Source organism: Polistes dominula, unplaced genomic scaffold, assembly GCF_049000335.1.
Source record: "Polistes dominula isolate Pdom_NZ unplaced genomic scaffold, Pdom_raw_medaka contig_82, whole genome shotgun sequence".
In the NCBI taxonomy this organism is placed as follows: domain Eukaryota; kingdom Metazoa; phylum Arthropoda; class Insecta; order Hymenoptera; family Vespidae; genus Polistes; species Polistes dominula.
Window position 1 is genome coordinate 7295569 of NW_028301046.1, and position 18465 is coordinate 7314033.

General features: G+C 31.1%; 4 protein-coding genes across 5 annotated transcripts in view; 2 read left to right on the plus strand and 2 right to left on the minus strand.

Annotated features, from left to right (window-relative positions):
• Window positions 1-424: 424 nt before the first annotated feature.
• On the minus strand, window positions 425-5988 carry Nprl2 (Nitrogen permease regulator-like 2). Of its 2 annotated transcripts, none has more exons than XM_015324133.2 (9): window positions 5763-5988; window positions 5180-5326; window positions 4989-5080; window positions 4750-4906; window positions 4523-4640; window positions 4229-4463; window positions 4011-4141; window positions 3768-3937; window positions 425-555 (listed from the first exon to the last, which is right to left on the minus strand). In XM_015324133.2, exons 2-9 carry the CDS (start codon window positions 5288-5290, stop codon window positions 511-513), a joined length of 1059 nt encoding a protein of 352 aa, XP_015179619.1. In that variant the 5' UTR covers window positions 5291-5326; window positions 5763-5988; the 3' UTR covers window positions 425-510. The 2 variants fall into 2 exon arrangements, with proteins under 2 accessions (XP_015179619.1, XP_089031404.1); XM_089175278.1 differs by lacking the exon at window positions 425-555 and adding an exon at window positions 3326-3685 and having other exon boundaries at window positions 5763-5985.
• On the plus strand, window positions 562-3298 carry LOC107068072 (cilia- and flagella-associated protein 45). Its single transcript, XM_015324124.2, has 6 exons — window positions 562-1478; window positions 1563-1964; window positions 2040-2425; window positions 2493-2625; window positions 2699-2992; window positions 3101-3298. Exons 1-6 carry the CDS (start codon window positions 1323-1325, stop codon window positions 3296-3298), a joined length of 1569 nt encoding a protein of 522 aa, XP_015179610.1. The 5' UTR covers window positions 562-1322.
• A 1163-nt stretch (window positions 5989-7151) lies between the features above and the next one.
• Window positions 7152-10775, plus strand: Ddx1 (ATP-dependent RNA helicase Ddx1). The gene is made up of 12 exons (XM_015324056.2): window positions 7152-7310; window positions 7482-7533; window positions 7647-7834; window positions 7933-8132; window positions 8328-8798; window positions 8880-9049; window positions 9124-9286; window positions 9388-9574; window positions 9655-9948; window positions 10013-10230; window positions 10343-10463; window positions 10538-10775. The coding sequence occupies exons 1-12, from the start codon at window positions 7295-7297 to the stop codon at window positions 10648-10650; spliced, it is 2193 nt and encodes a 730-aa protein (XP_015179542.1). The 5' UTR covers window positions 7152-7294; the 3' UTR covers window positions 10651-10775.
• Window positions 10776-11400: 625 nt separating this feature from the next.
• Galphas (G protein alpha s subunit) overlaps window positions 11401-18465 on the minus strand; it is a 29391-nt gene continuing 22326 nt past the window's right edge. The window contains exon 10 of the mRNA XM_015324054.2: window positions 11401-18465. Coding sequence (XP_015179540.1) covers window positions 18319-18465 — 147 coding nt within the window. The 3' untranslated portion in view covers window positions 11401-18318.

Sequence of the window (18465 nt, forward strand, 5' to 3'; positions counted from 1 at the left end):
TCAAAGAAATATATATTCTGATAGTCATTTTCTTTACAAAGGAATAGAAAAATGTGCACGCAACGATGTTAATATCCATCGATACAAGGAATACAATGTTATGGCATTAAATATGCAAAGCGTTGTTTTGAAAAGTTTCATTGTACCAACTTTCAGACCCGCCCACAGACTGCTATTAATTTTTGATCGAATACGTTACTGTCACGCCATCGCGTATTAGCCGGCCTTACTCGTCGCCAGTCTACAAGGAACGATCTGTCGACAAATTCTATTCTAAACCCTTTCTTTCTCTCCGACAAAAAGAATGCTTCTTATTGTCTTTCAAATTCTGTTTTGTATCAAAACGACTGCAAACTTATCGATAAGGCGCTAATTTTTAATGAACTATTTATATTAGGAATGATGTAATTTTGAAATTACTCACAATAATAACGGTCCAAGTAGGTTCCTCGTTGCGAGATAATAAGCATAAATATAGTTTCTCCATGGGTGATTATTAAATAAACCCTTTTATGTGATAGATACACGTGTGCTGTTCTTTCTTTCGTTCACGACCTATAACCGAAAAAACACAACAATTTTTTTTTTACTTTTTTTTCTTCTCTTTTTCTTTTTCTTTCACTCCTTCTTTCTTTCTTTATTGTACATAAAAAGACAAAGAAAAATATTATTTCGAAATATGAAAAGGTTTGAATTTGGCGGTAGTCGTTGATAAACGATGCGATTGAAACGGCGCGCGAAGAATGAATGTAACGCGTTAAACGTTACATTCTACCAATCAAGCGCGAGCGGCGCGCAACGGTGCTGCGCAGTGGCGCCACTGCGCAGCAAGTGTCATCAGGGCTTATTGACTAAGCTCATTCGTCGAAAAACTTGGCGCTTTTAAATCCTCTTTTAATTTAAGAATTTTTTATATTCCTTGAGCAACGTACTCGAGTAAACGAATAGAAAATGATTTTCTACGATGACGATAATGTCTATCTATTAATTATTTTAGTTATTTTTTATTTCCTGTTTAAATGTTAAATCGATTTTACAAGAATCGCTGATTAATCTTTAGATAAGACCACGTATCCACATGTAACTATCGAACAAACGAAAGTGTTGTCACACCTATCAATGGTTTAACTATTTTTCAATAGTATTCTCATTCTGGATAATTGGATCATTTCGTGACGGATGCTTATACGAATTTAAAATCTAATTGCATTATCAAATATACGTATGTTATAATGAAAATAATCCAAATATAAATTTTTAAAGAAAATATCTTTCAAATGATTAATACGTAAAAAAGCGTTAATTGACAAGCCTCTTAAAACATGTCGAAAACTATCAAGATATCAAGTGCTACAGATAATCCTTTACGAAGACAAGCTTTCTTTTACAAAAAATCAAAATATTACGATAACGAAAAATGTACAACGGGTATAATCTCGGCAAACTTAAAAAAATCTAATATATTAGGAGAACGAGGAGTAAGAAAAATGATATATTTTCTATCTTTCAAATAATCGATTATCAACAAAATATTGAATTAAAAATTTTTTTGTTAATTTCAGGCAATAAAGGTACGAAATGAAAATGAAAAGCAGAAACAGGATAACGCTTTCATCCGATCAAGAAGACCAATTATTATTACAAGCAAAGAGTATAAGGAATTTAAAGAGCATGGTCATTATTTAACCAAAGAAGAGAAACAAGCGGCTATTGCAGCAATAGAAGAGGAAAAACAGAGACTAACCAAAGATAGCATGACACGCAAAGAACTTTTTCATAAAATGGACTTGACAAAGACACGAGAAAAAGACAAAATATTAAACGAGATAGAGGAAGAAGCCAAAAAAAGGACCATGTATTTACTCGAAAGAGCTTACAATTTAAAACTCGAGCAAGAAGAAGAAATTCAAAAGTATAATCGGCTTATATTAGAAACTAAATGTAGAGTCATAAGAGATATGCAGGTATTACGTCGCATTAAAGCATGCAATTACATTGTAATAACAGAATGTGTATTGTATAGAACTGCTCTTTTGTAGATAGCTGAAAAGAAATTAATCAAGCAAGAATTAGCCAAAGAAGAGAAACGTTTAAATGAAATGATGGAAAACGAAAGAAGATGGGCCATTAAAGAGGATTTAAAGAAGGAAGAAGAAGAAACTTATAAGAAACAAGTATTCGCTAAAATTCTAAAGGATCAAATAACAGAGAACGAAGAGCAACGAATACTTGAATTTGAAAGAAAACAAGAGGAGAGTCAGCTAATTAATATGAATAACATATCTTGGCAGCTAGAGGAAATGAAAAAGTTGCATCGCAAGGAAGCCGAAAGTGCTAAAATTCGTCGAGATCTAGCAGAAGTGAATGAACAATTAAAACATTTTAAAGCTATGGAAGAAGAAGAAAATAAAATAATAGATTTAAGGTAATATCTATAATTTGTTGCTTCACATTAAATAAATATGCTAATTAAATTTATGTAACTTTTTTAGGATAAAAGAATATCAAAAATTTCAAAAAGAAAGAAAAATTCAATTAAGTGAAAAGCAAAGATTGGAAAATTTAAGCAAAGAACAAGAAAAAGAAAGACTAGCTGCACAGGCAAAGCACACGCAAGATCTTCAAGTGAATATTCAACATATGCTATAATAATGAGATCAAATGGTATTGGAATATAACACAATTATTCAAATTCTAGATACAAATTGATGCAATAAATGCAGATCGTGTTCAAGAAGAAGTAGAAAGAGAATGGCGACAAAAAGAAAAGGAGGAAGCTCTGAAAAAGATAGAAACCGTAATGGATCTTAAAAAAGGAAGAGAAGAGCAAATAAAAAACAAAATATTGATGCAAGCGATTGAAATTGACAGAGAAAAACGTGAATTTGAAAGAATTCTACGCGTGCAAAAGGAAGCATTTTGCCGCGATAAAAAGAACCGCGAGAAGAAACACCAGGAAGCTCTTAAGATTCGTAACGAGATATTAATACAGGTCGGTTGGCGTACCGATCATGACGAATATTTCAAATTTTTTGCCCAATTACTTATGTTATATATTATGTATTTCAAATTCATTTACATTTTATTCTTTCTTTAATAGGTAAACGAAAAAGAAAAAGAACGTATCCGAGCGAGGCAAAAGATGTTTGAAGAAGGATTGGCAATTCGTGCAGAAGCCGCTATGCGCAAGAAAAAATTACAAGAAGCTATGGAACGAAAATGTAATGAAATGAGAGAGAGTAAGGTACCCGAAATGTATGTTAATGAAGTTAAACGCATAATCGAAAATATTAAATAAATATATATATATATATATATATATATATATATATATATATATATATATATCTTGTATAAGAATTCTTATTTGATAATAAATACCGTCATTATGCATATTTAACATTTTACACTTATTATAATAAAAAGATTTCTTATTAATTATCTGTACATATCTGTATTATAGAAAATATGAATAATGTAATAAATATATATAATTTATAGAACTAAATTATTTCCATAGCATAACGATATTTGGATCGCGTTCAACAATTTCTTCTATTTGTGCTACACTTTGACCTGTACTACAACAAATTTCATCCAAATTATATGTTCCCGTAAAATATTTATAAACAGGATTATTTCGTGTTTCTTCGTTATATGGTACTCCAGGCAGAAGTATGGGATACTGAAATTCATATAATTGCATATGCATGCTCTTTCAACCGATATCTATATAGGAAAAAAATGTTTTAAACGGAAGAACACACCTTATAAACTCTTCGTATAAAACCTTCGATTAGGCCAAATTGGACCAATCTTCTTTCATTAATTCTCAAATTTTGTGGATTCAAACGTTGACATAAGTCCCTCATACTGCAGCTATGAGTCATGCTTGCATAAGTACGATATATATCTCTGAGGTATGCGGGTTGTCTCGCTACAACAAATAATAATAATCTTTCCTTAAAACTATGCTGTAACATACTAATGAATTAGGTATTAGCACTTACAGGATTTAGATGCATACGAAATACATCTTTCTTGTAATTTCACATCTTCTGCTAATTGCTTTAATTTTGGTGTTGCCGCATAAACATTACTGTATTGAAATATTGGAATTAAGGTTACAACGCTATAATATCTAAAAAATAATAAAATGTATTCTATATTATTTACAGATTTAATTAAAAGCATTTAAGTTAAAAGTATTTGTTTGATATAAACTTACGCTAAATTTTGCACACAGCTTTTAACTAAATTGTTTTCTACATCTGCTTCAGCTGCTATACGAGCGACGTGATTAAAGCCATCTATATACGGTAAAACTTGCTGAGTAGTTAAATCCCATTGATCACTATGAAATGCTTCTCTTCCTTCTAAGAATATTGGCACTTGATGATCGAGGACCGGTTTAGGTTCTGGCGCAAGTTTTACTACTTTTAAATGCGACGTCATTGTTCCCTCTTCAAAAAAATTGATTAATGCATAAGATAATAAAATGATAAATATATACAATTCTTACCTGTCAGTGTACACATTTTATGCAAATTTAATTCTTGCATTACGTGTCTTAGCATTTCTGCTAATCTGCTTTTATCATCAGAAGTGGATAAGAAACAGTTCTCAATTTCTAAAGCCATCTAATATATAAGAAATATAAAATATTCTACTTAAGTATAACGTATCATTAAATATATATATTCTCTTTTATATTATTATACCTATAAATTTGTTAAGGTAAATGAGTACCAGAAAATCTGACATCTTCTTAACTACTGGTTCATAATGAACTGTGCGAGCTTCTGAGTCACATACAAAACATAAATTAAAATAGAAAGCATTTCTGGCATATTTTTTATCATCTATTTTCACAGGAAATCCTAAAATTTTATAATCTTTCAATGTCCTAAAACGATTAACATATTTCTTTAATTCAGACTTCAATTTGTTTGATTGATTAAGAAAGTAAATAAACATTTTTAACTTACACAGTAATCGTACTTCTTTGTAATTGTGCCTTTGGTATAATATAAACGCTGACATTATCAAATATATCTTTTGATACAAAATTATCAGGTACCTACAAAAAAAAAGAAAAATAGAGAAAAAAAGATACAGAAACTAAACGTTTTGAATTAAATAAATGGAATATTTTATATATATAATATCTTAACTTAACCTGACAAGTAATCTTTGGTCCAGCTATATGATGAAACTCGGAAAAAAATATACATCGAATTGGCCCTTCCTGTATTTTATCCTCTGTACTTTCTACAGCTGCTGATATCATTTTGATTTTCTTTTTAGTCTTGTTATTACACAGAATCTATACGAATTGTATCGAAATAAAAATAACAATACTCAATTTGAATCTGACAGACGATGTTAGAAATGTACGAAAATGACGGGACAGATTTTTGCCACTAGAGCGCATTAGTGTGACTAAGATCAGGTTTTTTAAACCTTATTTATTGTCACGGAAATGTAACTATTGTACTCACGCGTTAAAGCAATAAGAACAAATTTTTTATTATTTTACAATTATTTCCAAGATATTATCGTCTATTTGTTATGTAAATCTATTCAATTTCATCTTACCTAGTCGCAATTAAGTAAAGGATGGAAAACTAAATTTAAAAAGTCCAATTAAAAGTAAATTGTAATTTATTATCGTAAATTGCACTTTTTACAAGACTAGAAATTCGTCTAGCATAAGCAGAGTTAAAAAAACAATAAATAATAGATTTAATAAGGTTACTCACTTTTGGTGCTTTGAATAAAGCCACTTTTCCTAAATTCTCACTTGCCTTTCGGCCACTAAGGCAACCGAAAACGGCACAACTCTCCCATTTTTTAATAAAAATAATTCTAAAAAAATAAATTAATATTTTATATTTAATTTAATTTATTTTTACATTCACGAGCCAGGTTAACCAATCCGTATTTACGTGTAATAATAATAATAGTATCGATACGTTCTGAATATTTGCGCAGCCAGTGGCAAAAAAGAGAACTATGATATGGGTCAAGAATTGAGTACCACAAATAATGTGAAAAATCCTATACCCTTCGGACGAAGGGACAACAATAAAAATTAAATTAACGATAGAGACAACAACGACGTTAAATGTTAACATCGATTAGAGACCCTATAGGAGGGACGCGCGGTGTAGATTGCTGGGGGACAGGAACTCGTTTAGTCACGTGATTGCGCGCGAAATATTCAAACATTGAAATAATTATGAAATAATGAACTGCATCAAATACAGAAAAAAATGAACTATATTTAATGATAATTAAACATTTATATTAAAATAGAATAGGTTACATACAAAAATTATTATAAATTCAAGCGGTCCCCCAAAATTTTCAGCCAATGGCACATGAGCTGAATATGAATGGCGCATCCCTCCTACAGGATCCCTAACATCGATGCGATTCGAATGCCATCTAAAGACTTCACCATGTAAGTTAATCGACTATCGATTATTAACTATCGAATATTGGCAACGCGCCTAAAATAAAATGCAAAATATACCGATATGAACAATATCTTCTTATCATCTGAATAGATAAACGAAGAGAATTTTGTTCGTTAAATAGTTAAATTGTGTTATACATTGCTTACTATCCTCTTCAATAATTTAATTATCTTTTTAAATATTTTATATGTAATCGCTTGCGCAAAAGACCTTGCAGAACAAAAAATCTTGTGTTGCTGACTTCATCCTTTACCCAACACTATTCACAGAATTCTTATAGCGATCCCATTCGTACGATAATTATCGTACGAATTAACTTGATGACCCTCCCTTTTTTTTTTTTTAGTCAACAAATTTTGGAAAGGTGCACCCCCACTACTACTACCACCACCACCACCACGTACGATTTGTGTAAGATCCGGTGTTCCATCTCCCTGTGGACCGCCGTTTTCATCGTTTTCATGATAGGATTTTGAACTTGGTGACTAAAAAAAAAAAAAAAGGTCATCAACTTGAAAAACTTGGAACTTGGACACTTTTTCCAACTTTTTGAAAATTTTGTCCGAGATTGTTGGATTTTTGTCGGATTTCAAATTTTCCCAGGGCGTACGATAATTTTCTTGCCGCGTACGATAATTTTACGCCCCTGTGTCGATCAAACGAACTAAAGTCTCTGGGATCACTGTATATATATCTATATATGCCCGCAACCATTGACAAGAAAGCAAGTTGTCGATGTATCGAATTTCTCTGTCCGTTTTATATAGTACATTGTAAATTTAAAAATTTATTTTATTTAATAGATAGAAAATATGGCAGCGTTCGAAGGTACGATAAGATTATTTTTCTTTAAATCAAAATGAATTATGTGTATATATATACATTTATCAAATCAATGATCATAAGATCAACATTTATTTGTATTAATTAATATTTATAAAATAGGAATTAGATTATTATTGTATTAAATCTTAACTTGATTTTTATTGCTCTTTTCAGAAATGGGTGTTCTTTCTGAAATAGCGCAAGCTGTTGAAGAAATAGATTGGATGTGAGTAAGATTGTATAGTCATACATAATGAAAAATATTTTCTTTGATTTCCATTAGGATGCAAATAAATTGATTACAATACTTCATTTATTACATTTTAAAATTAAAAATAGGCTCCCGACGGATGTACAGGCAGAAGCTATTCCTTTGATTTTGGGTGGAGGTGATGTTTTAATGGCTGCAGAAACTGGAAGTGGAAAAACTGGAGCATTTTGTTTACCAATTTTGCAAATTGTATGGGAAACTTTAAAAGATATGGAATCTGGAAAAGTTGGCAATACTACGAAAGAAGTAGCACACTGTACTTGTTACTATTTCTTAAATAGAATATAAGAAATATACGTGCTATCATTTATACTTTTTAATAGTGTTTAACGATAGCCATATAATTATGTTTAGCCACGCATTGGGGATTAAGTTTATTCGATAGAGGTCATGCTTTAGCCATCACACCAGATAGTTTAAGATGTCAAAGTCGTGAGCAGAGGGAATGGCATGGATGCCGTGCCAATAAAGGAATACAAGGAGATGGAAAATATTTTTTTGAAGCTATTCCAACAGATGAGGGCTTATGCCGCGTGGGTTGGTCTACGTCTCAGGTAAGTTATTATATTTGGTTATTAGATTGATATTGGCGGGTCCAATACCTATTAACATCCTCATTGGTTTATGACATTGAAATCTCAAATTATTATATTCTCCAAGTTATTGGACCTCCCTATACAACACAATGAACGAGAAAATTGACATTTTGAAGCTGGTACAATTGTAACAAGTTATTATAATTTAAACAGGCCTCTTTAGATTTAGGAACAGATAAATTCGGCTATGGTTTTGGAGGTACTGGTAAAAAATCAAATGCAAAGCAGTTTGATAATTATGGTGAACCTTTTGGAATGCATTGCGTGATTGGATGCTTACTTGATTTAACAAATGGCAAAATATCTTTCACAAAAAATGGTGTCAATCTAGGGGTAGCTTTTACATTAAATTCTCAACAGAAATCACAAACATTTTTCCCAGCTGTTGTATTGAAAAATGCAGAAATGTCATTTAATTTTGGTGCTCAACCATTTAAGTATCCTCCACCAAATGATTATGTTGCTGTATCTTCGGCTCCAAAAGAACGCGTAAGACTTAATCCTGTTAACAGTAATAGCAGTCAAAGAGCAGAAAGCAACAAGCCTATAAACAATGCACCACAGGCAATAATTATTGAACCTTCTCGGGAATTGGCCGAACAAACCTTCAATCAGATACAAAAGGTGAATTGTATAACTTGTCTGCTGATATAACTGTTTTCATTTCTAAAGAAATATATTATTTTATTTTATATTGATTTTTAGTTTAAAACACATTTAAAAAATCCTATCGTTCGAGAACTATTAGTTATTGGAGGAGTAAGTGTAAAGGAACAAATTTCGACTTTAAATTCAGGAGTTGATATAGTAGTTGGTACACCTGGACGTTTGGAAGACCTGATACAAGGAGGATACATGTCATTGACACATTGCAGGTAATAATTCTATCTAAAGCTGAACAAATCTTTTTCAAAAGAATTATTATTAAAAGATATATACCCGTGTATAGATTTTTTGTATTGGATGAAGCTGATGGATTATTAAAGCAGGGATATACAGAACTTATCGACCGCTTGCATAAACAGATTCCTAAGATTACATCAGATGGGAAAAGATTACAAATGATAGTATGTTCAGCAACTTTACATTCGTTTGAAGTTAAAAAGATGGCTGTAAGTTTGAATTATTTTATACTATTATATTATTTAAAATTGTTTTACATAAATAAAACTATTTAATAATAACATTTTGTAACTTTCATTGGTGCATTTAGGAACGTTTAATGCATTTTCCAACGTGGGTTGATTTAAAAGGAGAAGATGCAGTTCCCGAAACTGTTCACCATGTCGTAGTGATGGTAGATCCTCAAAAAGACAAATCATGGCAAAATTTAAAAAGACATATTGAAACAGACGGAGTGCATAGTAAAGATAATATCAGACCTGGAAGTAACACAGCTGGTTAGTATTATCTTCTTTAAATGAATGATATTACCTTATTGGTTACACAATTTCATCGATTGGTTTTAATTTGTTTACAGAAGTATTGTCAGAAGCTGTTAAAATATTGAAAGGAGAGTACTGTATCCGTGCTATTAGGGAGCATAAAATGGATAGAGCATTAATTTTTTGCAGATCCAAACTCGATTGCGATAATTTAGAACGTTACTTTAAGCAAGTAGGAGGAAATGAGCTCTCGTGTGTCTGTCTGCATGGCGATAGAAAACCGCAAGAACGTAAAGCAAATTTAGAGAGATTCAAAAGAAAAGAAGTAAAATTCTTAATTTGCACGGATGTAGCGGCAAGAGGTCTTGATATAACTGGTTTGCCATTTAGTAAGTATTAAATATTAGTAAATTATTCAATATGAAAGACTAATACAATACTATTATTGTTTAGTGATCAATGTTATTTTACCCGATGAAAAATCTAATTACGTGCACCGAATTGGTAGAGTCGGCAGAGCCGAACGAATGGGTTTGGCTATTTCCTTAGTTAGCAGTGTACCAGAGAAAGTATGGTATCACGGTGAATGGTGTCATTCCCGTGGTAGAAATTGTCGTAATAGTAATCTCACTGATCAAGGTGGATGTTGTATTTGGTATAACGAACCTAGAGTAAGATATTAAATATTTTCTTTATATTATAGCTGCTTAACTGGCATAGGCAGTTCGATTTAAATCGTGCATTACCGTAAATAAGTAAACATTTATTTATTCGTGTTTACAGTATCTGGCAGAAATTGAAGATCATTTGAATGTAACGATCGAACAAGTTGGCTCGGATATAAAAGTTCCTATAAATGAATTTGATGGAAAAGTCAGTTATGGAGAAAAAAGAGCAGCTATGGGTAAGTAGTTTGCAATTGTTTCCGAACAAATAATGATGTTTTAATTATTAATAATAAAAACATATTATTCTTAGGAACCAATTACGAAAATCATGTAAATCAAATGGCACCCATCGTTGCCGAACTGACTGCATTAGAATCAAAAGCACAATTGATATATCTAAATAGGCATTTAATAGTGCATTAAATAGAATATATTAAAGTATTCTTTAATAACTTACCTTTGCATCGAAATATTCCGTTATATTGTTTAACTTAATATGTGATCAAGTTGTATTGTATAATGGTAAATATAGCAGCATATAAAACATATTTTTGTGTGCGTATTGTAAATGCTTTTTTAACTGTACGACTTGTACAATTTGAAAGGATTGATAAAGTATACTTGGTGTACTTACTGTCACAGAAACAGGACTTAAAAATTCATTTGACTAATCGATTGCCACCAAAACATTTGCAATTTATATAAGACATATGGTAAGTATTTATTGTATCATTATAATTTTCCATAATCGCATCGTTACTATTTTAGTTACACAAATGTATTATACAGTGGCTTTACAGCATTTGCTTTTGTATTCTTTTTATATTAATATATGCGTAAATATATATTAATATAAATTGATTAAATGACTTTTTCCGTTTAATTACACATAACTATGATATATTTTCAAAATCAATGTTAAAATACTAAATTTAAACAGTATATAAATAATACTGTTTTCTTTCTATATACTAAGATAATGTGTTCAGATGGAACGCTTATGTGTTTATATTGTTCGCTGACACATACGCAAGGCAGTCAACATGTCTACTTGTTTTCGTGTACATGCAAACGAAATACGCGTGACCATTTATTTAAAAGGTTTCTTACGAAGTTAGTACAACGACTATTAATTAAATCTTTATTAGCTAATTTCATTGATTAATCACTTAGTTTATATTTATGTAAAGTTTTTATATTTTCTTTCTTCATATTCGGACAGTCATCACAGAATAAGAATGAAATATTTTTCTTTTAATTTAGAAACATGATTGCAATTACATACATATGTACTTACATACGTCTCTCTTATTCATATTTTACTACTCGCATATGGCACTCACTCGAGCATACATTCAATCGCAATTAATTTAAAGAATTGTGTATATATGTATATATGTATATATATTATATATTTGTATATTTATTTATTTTTATTTATCTATTATATTTACTACATATCCACCTCACGATTCGTACTGATATGGCACTACAAAGTTTTTGTCTTTCTAAATCATCCAAGGTGACGTAAACTTTATGCTTCACACTTAACTTGTATAATTTTATGTTTATTTCTCTCTCTCATATCCAGTATTTTTTTCTCTCTCTCTCTTTCTTCCTCTCTCTTTTTCTTAATCTCTCTTTGTGTACTTCTATCAAATGGTCATTGATTGAAATTGTTTTAAAATTGTATACGAATTTTTAGAAACATGTGCCAAGGAATTTTCGTGAACATATAAGAATCGTAAAGTGGACAACATCAATTTGATTCCCTACATGAGATTCACGAATTTAATCATTCACTCAGATCGTATCTACGCTTTGCGCGGGATTCGCTCTCTTTCTAAATAATCACTTTCATTAAATATTATTATTATTATTAATGTTTTTTTTTATTTCCCCTTCTTTCTCCTACTCTTTCTCCTTTATTTTCTTTACGTAGTGATAATAATCCTCTTTAAATCTTTACCTAGACATCTTTTCTAAGATACACGCAACAAAGAATTTATTTAAGGTAGAGGAGAAAGGGATGATTTAAGAGATGTAATATTGACGAGCTGGTAACTCCATTTTGGTTTCATTTCTTGCTCACATTTGACACATTGTGTACACATTTACGTACGAATAATTAAGTGATTCGTTCGCATTATTGCCAGAACGAAAAGTGAATCCTTTTTTTCGGGTATGTCTCTTTGTATAATATCCATATATTTTTTTCTTTTCTCTTTTTTTCTTTTTTATACTTTTTTAAATCTTGTATTCTTCTCAAAGTCTCTCTCCTTTATTCCACCGTCTACACATAATTCGTCGGTTGAAACGCAAATAGTATTATGAATTTTGTAAATAGATGGATTAAATCCTTCTTAATTTACGCGTAACGCACAGATTAGTAAACGATCGAGATATATTCATTTTCGAAATAATCGTGTTGTCTTGTTTGTTTTGTCTTTTTACTCTTTTTCAATTCACACATTTTGCAAACTTCTAGACGATGATTCATTTTAAACATCGACGCCTTCTTTTTTCTTACACCTTATATGAACAGCACTAAAAAAATTAAAAAAGAAAATCACTTTTCGAACAGCACCGACGATTAATCACTGCACACATATTTTCCATTAAAAATTATACTATTATATTTATTTACAATGATGTTAGAGACGTAGTCTCAGTTTATTTTGATTACTTAATGTATATTTTATAGGATAGAGTTGGCGCGCTCGAGGCACAAGTAGCTTTCTCTCATTCCTCTCACATTTGAGCGGCTTCAGATTGGAAGAGAGTATTGCGAATAAGATTAAAACAAATCAATAATATACTTTTTCAAGTTTAGTAAGCACAAAATTATTTTAGAAAATGAAACGTATATATTCGAACGTATATACGTACCAAATTACCGAATAGTGAAAGGAAATGATTGGAAATAATACAGACAAAGACACAATATAGGATCGATAAATCCTTAACAAGGGAATAATCTTTGTCTCTTTAGAATTGTAGAACTGTAATACCACTAGTGTTACTATTACAATTACTACTACTAATACAACTATTCCTACACAACTGCTACTACTATTACTACTTCTGTTGTACTACTACTAATACTACTAATCTACTACTAACTACTAATATTACTTCTAATCTACTACTACTACAATTACTACACTACAACTACAACTACAACTACTACTACTGCTACTACTTCTAATAATAATAATAATAATAATAATAATAATAATAATAATAATAATAATAATAAAAATAATAATAATAATAATAAAAATAATAATAATAATAATAATAATAATAATAATAAAAATAATTTATCTTTTCATACAACCCAATCATAGATTGCTTCATTTTCATTTCCCTCTTCGTGTTTTAACAATAATATAATCGTCATTAACGTGACGGTGACGATAACAAAATAGTGTATAGAATTAGTTTTAGTAAAATTCGACTGTGTAAAAACAATTTTGGATCAATTAACAATTGTTTAAGTTAAATAAAGATGATCACAATGGAACGATCCTTTGTCCTTGATTAAAAAGGAGTCGAATTATTCGTTGAATAAAAAATAATAATAATAATAATAATAATAATAATAATAATAATAATAATAATAATAATAATAATAATAATAATAATGTAATAGGTGTTGTACGAAGTGACGTTGACGTTGAAGAAAAAGCTACGATATATTGCCTGATCCCATTCTCATGTCCAAGTTATATAATTGAACATAGTTACACCCTTCACAAGGACACATTGAAAGACACATCAAATCGCTATATATACATGTTCTCACCTCACACTAGAATTATTTCCAATCAGCCTATATCTTTACTTTAGTCCTTTAAAGTTAATAATAAATGAAGAGCAAGGAGGCTTGCAAAGCAAATCGATAGCAAAAAAGCTTGACAAAACGAAGGAGAATAGCTTGCAAATGACATTAAGAATGACTCTTTTACAATTTGTTTTTTAGAGATGGCAAGCACGTTCGTGAGGAACAAGTTACACACTTTACTTTAAGAAGATAAACATTCCTACTACATTTTTTAGATTAAATCGCTGATTTTCTTTTTAACGCAATCCTGACGCAAGTTCGTTTTCATGCTATTTCTTTAAAACGTTTTCTTGCACGCTTGTATTTGTATGTGACATGTGCGCATTCGTATGGAATCGTATAGCATATAGTGTATGTTTTTACAAGTGTCGAGTATATGCGTTTGTTTGGTGTGCCTGCAAACGATACACGGAAATTATCGGTACACTTTATACACGCACAGCATACAATAATAATCTTAGGATTACAGGAAACATGTTTTTTCCTCTTCTCCCTAACTCGGTTTGCTTCTTCGGAGCAAACGAATATATATTATACGTATATTGTATACATAAATTTATATTATTTTTTTTTAATATCTAATACGAATCCGTGATCTTTGTATTTACAAATAAAAATTGCTTGCACCACGGTAAATATACTCACATATTCACATAATCATTTCACTGTACGTATATGATAGTAATAGAAGAAAATAACAAAATTGTGCGATCTGCGTATATATAATATACATTGGTATTATTAATCTTGGGACCACATACATAAATTGGCTACTAATTCGGTATTTGTCGGATTCGCTTACGTACACGCACACGCAACCATAATTACATATAATAAATGTATTTTTTTTCTTTTTTTTCTTATTAGCTTTTGAAGCAATATCAAGTATCTTTTTATGTTATAGCGTTGCGGTCGGGTACCCCGGACGATTGATTAACGTGCAACTACATACTCTTAGTAGTTTTTCCGTTTTCTCTCTTTTTCTTTTCCTTTTATTTGTTTCTCTAACATACGTACTAATTTTCTATCAATGATTATATTTAATGAGAGAGAAAGAGAGAGAGAAAGAAAGAGAGAGAGAGAGAAAGAAAGAGAGAGAAAGAGAAAGAGAAAAAGTCCCGTCTTGATGAAAGACAAACTTATATACGTTCTTTTTAGCATTCGATTATTTTACGTGGACATTACTTAGCCTCTTAGCTAAAAAAAACAAAGAGAAAGAGAGAGAGAGAGAGAGAGAGAGAGAGAGAGAGAGAGAAGATTTTTCTTCAACGTCTCTAAACAATTAACTATGTAATATAGTGTTGTGACAATGCTACTAACAAAGCATACGTAAAATACAGATTTGTTTGTTTAGATATGATGGAAGTTCATGGAGAATATGTATTTTTTTTAAAACAAACTCTTCTCTCTTATTCTCTTCAATAAAGCACTCACGCACTCTCTTGCACTTTTTTATCATCATCCACCTTAACAAATATAATAAAAATAATGATTCGCACAGAGATATAAATAAAAGTACGGACTATGAGTTGTGTTTCTTAATGTATTTAGTATGATAGGTACACATACATGTATTAGCGCACCCATCAATATCGATACACAAAAATACATTTAATGTAGATGTATGTAGATGTATGTATATATGTATGTGGGCAAGTATACATGCACAGGGTATCCGTTTTAACATTTTTATCATTAATCGACAAATTCTATTTTGTACTACGAACTACGTCAGTTCGACACTAGGATTTATCTTCCTTTCCTTTTCCTTCTTTTTTTTTTTTTTGTATTTCTGTCTCTTCTCTATTCTTTTAGTCGCGAGTCTAAAAAGAACTTGGAACGATCTTTCAGAGGCAAGCGAAGGAATTTTCAAAGGAAATTTAACAAATACTTCGACAAATCTCTTATACGATGCTCAAGAGATTTACCCTTTTATTAATTCCACTTTAGTGCGTAATAAAGGACTAGGATTAATTGATTAAAAAGAATATTCGATACAGTGTAGTGATTTTGCGCTAAAAAGGAAGAATGTTCTACAACACTCGAAGAGATTATAAATGAATCAACTAGTATCATATCAGAGAAACTTTTTCTAGAAATACTAGAGATAAAGTTTGGGTCTGTAAAGTAAAATATAGAATGTACAGACTACTATCGCATTGTGTCTGAAAATTTAAAAAGAAATGTAAAAAAGAATAAAAAGAAGAAGAAAAGCACTTGGAGGGCTATTTCAACATTTTCAGTGTCAGCCGTTTATCTTTATGTGTAAGAAATAAGAACGACGTTTATAAACGTGTCAAGTCACTGCTTTATGTATAATGGTTTTCATGTCGCTCATTTTTTTTGTAATAACACGGAGACCCTTAGCTGTATGTAATTTTACAACACAATATTTAAAAAAAAAAACGTATGTAGTCAAAATTAAGGGGAAAAGTAAGCTCATTTCTTTCCATATACACAGGGTGTTCCAAGTGTTAAAAATAAAATCACGAATTTCGTCGCGTTTTATGAGAGAATACTTGACTCGTATTATTCTACCCTTTCAAAGTTAATAGAAAGAAAGAAGAAGCAAATAAATGTGTAAATGAAAAGAAACTTATTTTAAAAAAGCTACGCCGGACGGTAACGAACATATTCTCTCTCGACAATTAGATTTAAAACGAACATTTTTCCTATTTTTTTCTCTCGTCATTAAATGTACTCTCATTCTAAATTCAGAATATGATATTGGTATAACAGGAAACTTAAAGACGGTGCAATTTTTCTATTAATTCGAATACACGCATAATAGTTATATTAGTATCGTTATGCATCTAGATACACGTTATCAAACGATCTGACAGAAATTAGTAAAAAAAAAATGACATATACGAGGAATCCTTGTATCGTAAGAAACATAGATAAAAAAGATGAATTCATGGACGGTCACCCTGTACATATTCAATACATAGTTTATACATATAATTAAAACACTCTTCGAAATACTGTAAAATTTCACAAAATACTTCTCTCGTAACAAGGTATGGATGAGACTCCTATGGGTTGGACTGATGCGATCAATAGTCGAAATTCGGAAGTAGAAAACGAATAGCCAGGGATACAGGGAGATTTCGATAGAATCATAAGAAGCAACATCAAAAACGAGTAAACAAAAAAACAATAGAAAGAAGTAGAAATTCGAAACGGAAGTAAGATTTCGACGATTTTAGGGATTCGATTGATTTTCATTTATACATAAAAAAAGAATATATATCCTAGAGAATGAGAGAGAATAAGGGTGTAAGAGAGATACGGCCAAAATTTTAAGAAATGTTCTAACCATCTAAGCCGAGCCAAGACGTTTAAATAAAAAGAGTGTATTTAACGAAGAACATACGTTTTGCACAGGACAACGTATGCAGTTTGTAATAAACATAAATAATTTAAAGGATATATATATATATATATTATGATCCTCACTTATCTTCTCTTTACTCTTATCAACGAATTGATGCGTAATATGAATAAAATTAACGAGGTAATAATAATAGAATTGCACGAGTTTTCTGCGGCCGGTTGTAAGGGCGCTCAGTCATTCACAGCACACTCTCCTCGAATCTAAAAAAGAGGAAAGAAGAAAGAAAAAAACAGAAAAAAGGAAGAAGAAAATTGGCCAAATGTATGAAAGAGTAAGGTGTCTGTGTCAAGTATTTACACAAATAATAGCAAAATTGGAGATGGAGAAGAAAGTGGTGGTAGACGTATTATGTGTGTCAGGGCTTGCTTGTTGAACGATTTCGCAGGGAGAAGAATTCTTTCCTCCGTATTCTTTCGTCGGCATAGGGAGATCCGTCATTTTTCCCCACGAATCGTAAAAATTCCATTTGTGGAAAAAGTATCGTGGTATATAAGTCCCATAGCGGAGAAAAAAATGTTTCTTACTCGACGAGAAGGTTTATTTTTCTTTCTTCTCTCGACGTTGCATGTGTATATTTAATAGCGTGCGACGACGACGAGGTCGAACGACGATGACGAGGTCATATTACTCGTACGTTTTACCGATACAGTTCGCGCTATATTATTTAGCGTGGCACGAGGATATATCCTTAACGATAGGAGACTTTGCGGCCACATCTATAGTTTTTCTTCTCTCATATGGCTTGAAAAGGGCTGTAGAAGGGCTCGCATAGTTGGTGCAGCGGTGACAGCAGGAGCATAACGATGAGACGAAAGCTCAATCGGACAACATGTCGGCAGGAATGAAGTCACAAGAGCTCGTATTGACGTAAGTGCATCCGCTGAATGATGTCCCGACAATCGTTGAACACTCTCTTGATATTTTCTGTGTCAACGGCGCAGGTGAAGTGTGGGTAGCAATAGTGTTTACCATCTCCGCTGGCTGTGCTTATACG

What these genes read in the sequence shown, in the direction of transcription:
- LOC107068072 (XM_015324124.2), top strand. Translation starts at nt 1,323, where the DNA reads ATGTCGAAAACTATCAAGATATCAAGTGCTACAGATAATCCTTTACGA. An exon ending in ATATATTAGGAGAACGAGGA is followed by an intron (nt 1,479 to 1,562) that starts GTAAGAAAAATG and finishes TGTTAATTTCAG; the next exon opens with GCAATAAAGGTACGAAATGA. An exon ending in AATAAAATAATAGATTTAAG is followed by an intron (nt 2,426 to 2,492) that starts GTAATATCTATA and finishes TAACTTTTTTAG; the next exon opens with GATAAAAGAATATCAAAAAT.
- Nprl2 (XM_089175278.1), bottom strand. Translation starts at nt 5,290, where the DNA reads ATGATATCAGCAGCTGTAGAAAGTACAGAGGATAAAATACAGGAAGGG. An exon ending in TTCGTATGCATCTAAATCCT is followed by an intron (nt 3,938 to 4,010) that starts GTAAGTGCTAAT and finishes TATTTGTTGTAG; the next exon opens with CGAGACAACCCGCATACCTC. An exon ending in TTATACGAAGAGTTTATAAG is followed by an intron (nt 3,686 to 3,767) that starts GTGTGTTCTTCC and finishes TATGAATTTCAG; the next exon opens with TATCCCATACTTCTGCCTGG.
- Ddx1 (XM_015324056.2), top strand. An exon ending in TACGAAAGAAGTAGCACACT is followed by an intron (nt 7,835 to 7,932) that starts GTACTTGTTACT and finishes AATTATGTTTAG; the next exon opens with CCACGCATTGGGGATTAAGT. An exon ending in TTGAAGTTAAAAAGATGGCT is followed by an intron (nt 9,287 to 9,387) that starts GTAAGTTTGAAT and finishes TGGTGCATTTAG; the next exon opens with GAACGTTTAATGCATTTTCC.